Source organism: Chenopodium quinoa, unplaced genomic scaffold (genome assembly GCF_001683475.1).
Source record: "Chenopodium quinoa cultivar QQ74 unplaced genomic scaffold, ASM168347v1, whole genome shotgun sequence".
NCBI classification, from domain to species: domain Eukaryota; kingdom Viridiplantae; phylum Streptophyta; class Magnoliopsida; order Caryophyllales; family Amaranthaceae; genus Chenopodium; species Chenopodium quinoa.
The window spans coordinates 4,500,788-4,510,803 of record NW_018744092.1 but is presented as its reverse complement, the minus strand read 5'-3'; the positions used below and the strand labels follow the sequence as shown (position 1 = coordinate 4,510,803).

The window sequence follows — 10,016 nt, the reverse complement described above, 5'->3', positions numbered from 1 at the left end:
TACATTCAATAGGACTTTTTCCGGCCTTTAATTACTCCCACCCCCCAAACAAAACTGACATCACATCACGATGCAAAAACGGATCGAATGATCACGTCAAAAACAATGCGATTTGTCAACTTAGGTTTCCACATAGCAAACATCCATAAGAAATCCAATAAGCAAGTAAAGTTTCTACCTATAGCGAGCTATGGCATATGCAAAACCAGTAGCAAGCTTTGGTTCATGTTAAACCAACCAGAATCATAAAGTGTGATCAATCTGCTAATAATGTTATCGGTATCTATAGCGATCCCTGTCTCTGCTGTAATCTCGGTCCCTGTCATTATCATAATCTCTGTCCCGATAGTCCCTTCCTCTATCCCTCTCTTTGCTTCTGCTTCGGTGCCGATCCCTGCTATCACGCTCTCTGCTCCTATTGTCTCTGTCGTCATAATCTCTCCCCCTATCTCTGCTCCTTTCACGGTCTCTGTCAGCTACACCTGAATCCAAATTAGATTTTCAATTTCGTCAATTACATTGAAGTAAACAATATTGAAATCAAGGAGAAGAAATTCAGCACAAGTTTACAGGAAAAATTGTATATAAGTTCATGTCAAAGACTGTACGACGAGCAAATTTCATTAATCTTGCGGGCCACCACATATGATGCAACCATCACAACTGTATCCAATAATGTAAAATCATGGGAAACTGATACTTGCCAGGGCAGGGTTATGCTTATTGGTATTTAGACTACAATTTGTTAAATGCAGAAAATCATGCACATAGTTTTAGATTCCCACAAAACAAACAATCTGAGTAAGAGAGGTTTTATAGTGGTCATTGAAAAGTTTTAGAAATTACTAAATAGCATAAAATTTCTCTCCTTATTAAAAATCCTACTGCATAAGCGTTGGCAATGGACCATACTAATCTATGCTGCTAATTGTAGTCTCTTGAAGGACTAAAGAAAAATCACCTTAGTATGAGGGCATTGCCTCAACTTCACACAACCATTAGCTTTCAAGAAATAGATGTTCAATACATGTCAGAGGAAGGATGGTTTTCAGTTAACACACACATTATTGTTCGATAATTAATCAAAATATGCAACAATGTGATATATATATATATATATATATATATATATATATATATATATATATATATATATATATATATATATATATATATATATATATAACATGCAAGCACACAAGACGGCACATCACTTAATTTAGTTACAAAAAAGTTTCCTCTTTGCAACAGTTGGATTGTCATTAAGGCTATCAGTCAATCAATTCTTTGCAACAATTGGATTGTCACTAAGGCAGTCTTAGTAATAGTGGGCTCTCCTGTCAAGCTAACATCACTCACCCAGAATGGTGGCACTTTTTGAACATTTTTAGATTTGAATCGATTTTAAGATTCTAATAAAATATTATTTGTTTTCCAAACATCTTTTCCAGTTATATTGTGAAGAAATAAATATTTTTAGTGGCTATAATGGGTGTAAGGTGTAACAAGTGAATCTCAATAGTTTTAATAAATGTTACGCCTTTAATAACTGGTGTAGGCAATACACAAAACTCAAAAAACTTGTCATAATTTAAAAAGTACGTTAATTGTCTTTTTAGTACTTATGGAATTGGAATTGTGAAAATCATTTATAAATATAACCTAATTGTTAATTTCTAAACAAGCAATGAACCAATGTGTGGAAGACCAGGATGAGAATGGAAGATACAATCTCATAAATCATGGTAGAGATTAAAACCAACGTACCAGAGCCAGACAACAATTAAGATGAAACCTAAGAATTTGTCTGTATGCTTTGAAGATCGAGCACAGATAAAAAAGGGATAGTGAACATCTTAAGTTTTTTTGATTTTTTTTTTATTTGTTTACCACTTCAGAAGACATCTAATTAATACTATCCTCATATCCTGAATGACAGCAGCATTGAGCAGGCTGACTAGGGGGTATAAACTTAGTAGAGTATTTGCCCAACTTCTACTACAACAAAAATAACAACAAAGCCTTAGTGCTTAACATGAATCGTCATAAGGAACTGTTTTGAAATGGAAAAAGAGCATATCAAAATAATCATCAATTGAATAAAAGTTGGAAATAAGTGTGTAAAGTGAATAACAGAAAGACTATACAAATAAAATTTACGAGAGTTTCAAAGAGTGGTAAGGGGTTTAAAAGGAGGGGAAAAACATGTGAGTAAAGACATAAAGGTTTGAGAAAACACTAGCAAAGAAAATAAGTAAAGTATGCAAAACACGAGTTGAGTAAATAATTAAAATACTAAAATAATCTAAACAAACAGTATATATTTATATTAAATCATGACACTTCTCACGAATTTTCTCCCTCCACTCCACCCTATCCAACACCATATTTTCCTCAATCCCCAAAGCACTCATATCATTCTCAACCATCCTCTTCCCAACTTAATTGTAATAATTAAATTAAAACTAAGTAATACAATCCCATCTTAATTAAAGCCAAACAACCAATTGGTCATCTTTATTGTAATAAGTAACAGGCTGTACTAGTGTACTTTCATCTTGAGAAAGTAGGAAAAACATTAGTGTAACGTGTAAAATAGTAAAATTGCAATCTACTACGTTGTATCACAAATTCACAACCAAAACAAAGTGATCAAACCCAAACCACTATAGCAACCCAGTGACACTCACACCAGTCAAATATATAGACCTGGTGTATAAACTACAAATAAAATTCACATGCCATAGCAATCAGCAGCAAAATTGAGTTTAAAAAGATGGGAAAATGATTGATACCTCCCCTTCAATGTCTTAAACATCCTAAAAGTCTAAAACCAAAGTTACTAATTATTTGTTACATTGAATAACATATGAGGCATTGGATCGTAAGGGATGGAGGAGGAAGACTTTTGTGGATGACCACACGGAATAATCAATGTTGGTTCATGTAGCCGACCCCACTTATGGGATTAAGGCTTTAATTGATTGATTGAATAACATATGACAACACATTGCATTCTCCCCAAGCAGAAGACGATGCCATACTCAGAAAATGTGACATCCAGAAATTAACAAACAAGTGCTTCACAGAACAATTAATTAAAGATGAAAAAAAATAATAATAAAAAAAAAAAAAAATACCTAGTTCCTCAGTTTCCCATCCTGCACGCCCTGCTCCTGGAAGCACCTTTCCTGTATCGGCTTCATGAGCTTTTGCACGGAATTTTTTCTTGAGATTACCAAACTCATCATACAGCTCTCCATCATCCTAAAATATGCAACAATAAACTCAGAATAAACAATACCACAGGTGCTTAAAAAGCTATTGTAAGCAGATAAATTTTCTCACTTCTGCAGCTTCACGCCGGCGTCGCTTTGTCTCTTCTAACTCTTCCTCGTCAAGTTCCTTGTAGCCACCAGCACGTCCTCCCCTGAAAATCATCAATAAGTATATGGTTAGTAATTTCACTGAATTAACTAAGCGTGGCCTCTACGCAAAAATACTAGAGCATTTTTACAATCCAGTTTTGCTCCTCAAGGCTCATTAATCAAGTTCAAAAAATTTCAAAATATGCTTAATAAGCCTGTTATTTGCAGCATTGTAAATGAAAAGTGAATCCCAGAACTGAAAAAACTGGCATTACTGAACCAATAAAAGATATTTATGTGAAAAAATGTACAGAATCAGAAAGGAGATACTTTCTCAGTGGCCGAAACACAAAACCAAACTATGCTTTGCATACTAATGCAACAACAACAACGAAATTAACTCCCAGCTGTCCTATAAAACAAAAGAATGTTTAAGTCTATAGCTCTACACAGTTACATTTTGACGAAGAAAGTAACAACTCCCAGCTGTCCCACTCTCACTTCCATATAAAATCAGATAAATTTAGCATATGAACCAAACCACCAAATTTTGGACTTTGGAGGCACACTCTTGTAAACCTATCCTTTTCCCAGTTAATTAAGGATCCTCTGACAGGACTAATGGAAAATACTAAAAAGATCACAATTGACAAAACAAAGAATAATTGACAAATGTTCATTATTTGGAATCCCATTTGTAAGGTACCCCCCCCCCCCTTTTTTATTCCAAGTGAGAAATCCAATTTTCGTTGACTCCTAATTTCCAGCCTTTTTTGCATGTGTCGCAACTAAAAAATTTCACCCACATCTCGCTAGCACCCACTTTCTTCTATCTAATTCCCCCACTTCCCCAATCAAATTATGTTCTTATCATCCTCTTCCTTTGTCTTACACATCATTGGGGCTTTGTGGTCATTAACAAGGAAATGGGAAACATTTGTTTTAGTTTTCATACAAATCAGAAACTTTAATCTATACATAAGAATCGTTTGATTTCATTTTTTTTCCACCTTTGTTTTTGGTTAATTATTTTGGTCTTTAGTTGTAGTGGAATAAGAATGGTTATTGGGCAAGAAACTATGTCTCCCAAGATCAAAATCTGCATCTTCATCTTTGGTTTTAGCTAAATCTTATAAATTATTTCTAATTAATTGGATTAATAATTGTTGTGGAACAAGGTTGATAATGGAATGGTGGACTGGGAGAAGGATGTGACCAACCAATGAAAAGAAATGTTGACCTCCCAAACTGCTTTGTAAAAAAGACATGTCGAAAATGGTAGCTGAATTGAGGAGCTAAAATCAGGGCCCTTCAAAACATAATTGTGCAAAATTTCAAATGAAACAGTAAAAAAATATGGAGGGAGAATCAGCTTTTGGTTGTAATATGTTATTGATAATGATGGGAGGAGTTAGTTCTTGGGGATATTTTGGCTTCTGTTGTCGGACTTGTGGCATTAAAGTCCACAAATTAGCATTATATGATTTGGTAAGTCCAAATCATTTGTTTAATGGGAATAAATGCTTTGCTTCCACATATTCCTAACACTATTGCATATTGTTTAAGCAAGAAAGTGACAGAGAACCAGAAAAGTGAACAATAACAATTTGGGAGATAAAGAGATGGTGATGGGTCAAGCTTTTTAAGCACGGTGAGATGGATGTGGGAAGTACTGGAAGCGAATGGAAAGAGGAACAAAAAAGGGAAAAATCAAGGAGAAAGAAAGATGAATAGACCCTTTCAGCTTAAGGAAAGAGAGAACGCGTGCTAGTTGAGGAAAAAAACGCATGAAAATAATGCAGAAAGAGAGTCAATCACCCAAAATTTGACTTTCTCATCCGATATTAGAGTCAGGGTGCTGAATTTAAAACAAAATGCTATGTTAAGGTACCATTTGAAATAATAATTTGAATAAGGTACTAGCTAAAAAATTGTAATCCATCTTTTAACAATTTTTCCATGTAGAAAAGGTTTTATTAATTAAGAACTTTCAGCTCTTGGTCAAAAAAAATTTAGAACTCAATCAAGAACACGCGAACTCAGCACAAAAAAGGCAGACGTGATAATATGTAGCTGTGTCATTAAATAAGCTTGAGTTTATGGCCTACAATTATTCAATGTCATGCAAAGTTTATATACAAAAGTAACACAACTGAATCGAGCACGCAAGATAATTAAGACTCTAAGGAGTACTAAATACGCACAAGTTACCCTATGAATACTGGAGATTCTACAAACATAAGCTGAAATATGAGAAAGTATGTAAAAATAATCAAATTTATTTTTGACCATTAGAAAACAAAGCTTACAGTAACATACCTTACACCACCCTCACTGATACCAGGTTTGTTAGTATTGCAAATGTTGCACTTTGTACGTTTTGCCCAATTAATATTAGCACACCTGCAACATCAGGGAATCAGAGAACTTGAACTGCATGCCACACACCATACCTTTTTTTTTTTTTTTTTTTTGAGGGGGGAGGGGGCGTTAAGTAATAACAAAAGGCATTGAAAAGACATCAAGGGAGCATCACCCACATACAATTGTGATGCTCCATAAAGATTAAGCATTCTAGGAGCAAACAAGCCATTATTATCAGAATACAACAATCATTTCGATACTATCAAGATGAAAATTGGTATAAAAAGTCTTATTGCAAGCAATCCAGCCTTACATGGGACAAGACCAGTCATTTGGACCAAATAGTCCAGCTGTTGGACCAGTTGCAGCTCGTGCATGACCTGCAGCATCAGTAGCTCCACGACCTCTTCCTCTACCACCACCCCCAGCACCACCAGAGGCACCAGCTGGCCGGGCAGTTCCACATCGATTGCAAACACCACGAAAAGCGAAATTCACATTGGTACAACTGTTAATACACTAAACGTAAGAAACTTTGTAATGCTAGAGTACTAGCAAACAATAACCATGTAAAAGGAGCAAGAAAGAGCTGCTCACCAATGTCACATCACAGACCTTGTATTTGGACACATCCAATCACCATCCTGTTGCCATGCTTTTCCAGAAGCATCACCCCGCCCTCTACCTCTTCCTCCAGCCCCATTCAGGTCCACCACATCTCCAACAGGTTCATTAAAATCGCCAGGGACAGCAGCCGGGGCAGCAGCACGTATACCTGCATCCACTGCATCACCCTTATTCTTGGACTGTGCTATGAATACACCAATTACATTTCCATGAAACTCTTTATTATTGAACCATTCGACAGCAGCTGCTGCAGCATGTGGATCTTCATAGGTGATTGTTGCATCACCCTTTGGTTCGTTTGTCACCTTATCATGGTATAACCATATCTTCGGTTGACCAGTTCTTTTATCTTTCTGCAATGAAGATCATCCCAGAAAAATATAAATTAGATTAAAATTTCTATGGTTAAATGAGCTAAATGTTGCAAACCTAATCCTGGCACTATGGAAGATACAACATGCATCATCAGATTCATCACAATATAACAATTCTCCCTACCTTAATCAATCCAATGGTGCCAAAGAATTCAGCCAACATGTTATCATCAGTCCCTTCAGGTAAGTTACAAACATAAATAGACCCATTTGTGGGAACGCCTTTGCCCAAATAGTTTGCCATTAAGCTCCAATATTCATTCAAAATGCCAACAAAGCAACCAGCATCAAGCCCTGTTCGTAAAAATAGGACAATCAGGCCACACATGTGACTTTAGCAGTCAATGCTCACTTTCCCCATAAATTCAAGAAAAAATATACAACATTTTGATGTCAAAACAGCATAGCTAAAATTATCTTAAAACATACTTCTCTCTACCAGAAAAATTTAGTCACATAATTTATTTTTAGAATGTTAGAAAAAGGTCAAGCATTTTTAGTTTCTAGTATGGTTTATTCTTCTCCTTTCCCAAATGTCTCTATTTAAACCAATTCATAGTGGCGCGCTTTTATTCATCACAGGGTTGTTTTTGTATCCAATGGGCAAATTCGGCATTGTTTCAGGGGGTACTGGAGTACAAAATGAAGGTATTTGTGCTGAACAAAATTAGTTTGATGTCATATCCGATATCCCTAACCATGAGATGGCAAAGTCACCAATGTAACAACTATTTCAAAACAGGACCGAGGGTTTCAAGTGTCAAGGTGCTAAATTTTCGAGCCAAGCCTACCCTTTTCGAGCTCAGCGTGAACCCGACGAGCCTCAAAATCCAAGCATGGCTCAGGCTCGTGGGCTCGATTAGAATCGAAAATTGCAACTCATCAGCAACCAAACTTACTCAATTATCAAATTAGGCTCTAAAATCACATAAAAATCGTATCTTTCAATCAACAACGTAAATTACACATAACAAAATTACAGCAACAAAATCGCTCGTTATAAATTTTCATACTTTCAGTAAATATAGCCAATAGTTAAGTAATCCACCTAAGAAGAACCCTAAATTTACTAAACTGACAATAAAATGAACGAGAGTGCAATTAAACCCTAGATGGTGAAATTTATATTCGATAATTGAAAAAAGAAAAAAAAAAAAAAAAAAACATTTACCTCAGAAACTTCTTCAATGGAGGAGAACTCAGAGTACGCTTCAATGGAGAAGTCAGAGTACGCTTCAATGGAGGAGAGAGATAGAGAGAGAGGGTGAAGCGTAGAAGTGAAAAGCTCAAAGGGGAAAAAAATGAAAACATAGGAGGATTAGTGACACGTATATAATGTTAACCATCAGATATAAATCGATATCGATGGTCGAAATTCAAATTTACTCGTAAAAGGTTATTTAAAATTTAAAAAAATAACCTTCTTATATACGAAGTATATCCTAGTTCGTATTTATGTTATGTACGGGTTTATCCAAATTATTCATAACTAGATGGAAGCCCGTATGATGTACGGTTTTTATATATAAATCTCATGAAAAGATTATTTTCTTAATTTAACCCTATATTTTTTTTATTATTTAGCTTGTTAGAAAACAGATAATTTGTTTTATTTTTATGCAACTTATAATGCGACCTTAATTTACTAATATTAGTTATATAAAAATTATAAGTATAATAGATATTAGAATAAAATCATAATCCTGTTCGTATTTTTTAACCTATGATTCGTTTGTATAACAAAAACACGTTGTTCCACTATACATATATAGTTATAGAATCACTATTTTTTTTCACAAATAATAACTTAGACCACCATTATTCTTTTACTCCGTATCAACTTTATACAATGAAAAATTAATAAAGTAAACCCAAAACTATAGGGTTAAAATAAAGACGGTGAAAGTAATAGTAAAAGATATGACTTTATAAGTTTTTAAATAGTTAAGTGAAATATATATATATATATATATATATATATATATATATATATATATATATATATATATATATATATATATATATATATATATATATATATATATACTACCAAGAGTGTTGCATTACTAAAATGAATCTAATTAAATAAAATTAAATCTTTATAATGAAATTTCATTATCATATGTCTTAATAATAGAGTTATATGTATACACCAGTACAATGATTTTTACAATAATAATATAGATATTCTACTAGAAACTATAATACACAAAAAATCAAAATTATAAGAGACATCTCTTACAATCTTTAATTTTTTTTCCCTACTATTGTAACATTATAGTTGACTTAGGGCCTGTTCTGATTTACTGAACTGAATTGATTGAAGCTGAACTAAACTGAATATTTTATGAGAGAAGAAAATTAGGAACTAAACTGAACTGAATTGAAAATAAGCTGAAGAGAACAGACCCTTACTTTTCCAATAATTTCTTTCAATTGGAGCATGGACATAATCCCTTCAAATACAGAATAATTAATATTAAGTTACAATTAAGTTGTTTAACAAAATTTAATACGATAAGTAACATAATTAGATTAGGTAAAATAAAACAAAACATACATCTTATAAAATAATGAATAACAATCAATTTATCTAGTTTACCATCATATACTTACATTATTTCCAATATTTTTTGTTAATCAACGAATTAGACCTGAAAAAAATTCACACCATGAGAAAGTGTAGATAAATAATATCCACATGCATGTTTGTGTTTTTTGTATAGTATATATATTGTCTATTTACAATTGAAAAAAAAAATCAAAATTATATTTTTGAGAGGATGTATACAAATCTTTAATGTCATCCTATCTTATATATTTGTGGAGTAGCAAATAAATCTCTTATAAAATTTTTTATCTAATTATGAAATAGGTTGCTAGATAAGATAAAAATTGAACATTATTGTTTTTTTTTTTTGAAGAATATTGATAAAGACTGAACGTTATTGTTATTTATTTTTTTGAAGAACATTGATTTTTCTTTAAAAAAATTAAAGAATATCAGTTAATTATTAATAATTTATATTTCTTTTAAAATGTTTTTTTTTAAAAAAAAAAATTGATTGAACGTTTTCTTAAAAACAAAATGAACATATATTTTCCTTTTTCAAATAATTAATTTTAAAGTGTTTGTATATAATAATTGTGTAATTTATAGTTTTTTTTTAAATTTAAATCCTAATATCAAAAGATCATCTTTTTAAAAAGATAATTTTTAGTTTTAATATAATTTAAATCTTAATAAATCATTATTCGTCGTTTTTACCTACGTGGAAATTTT

At 32.7% G+C, this 10,016-nt stretch overlaps 1 protein-coding gene across 1 annotated transcript; it reads right to left on the bottom strand.

Moving 5' to 3' along the window:
* LOC110691965 (transcription initiation factor TFIID subunit 15-like) lies at positions 1-8,056 on the bottom strand. Its single transcript, XM_021868947.1, has 8 exons — positions 7,905-8,056; positions 6,858-7,027; positions 6,348-6,712; positions 6,046-6,240; positions 5,688-5,771; positions 3,349-3,430; positions 3,141-3,267; positions 1-482 (listed from the first exon to the last, which is right to left on the bottom strand). Exons 2-8 carry the CDS (start codon positions 6,975-6,977, stop codon positions 274-276), a joined length of 1,182 nt encoding a protein of 393 aa, XP_021724639.1. The 5' UTR covers positions 6,978-7,027; positions 7,905-8,056; the 3' UTR covers positions 1-273.
* Positions 8,057-10,016: the final 1,960 nt, after the last annotated feature.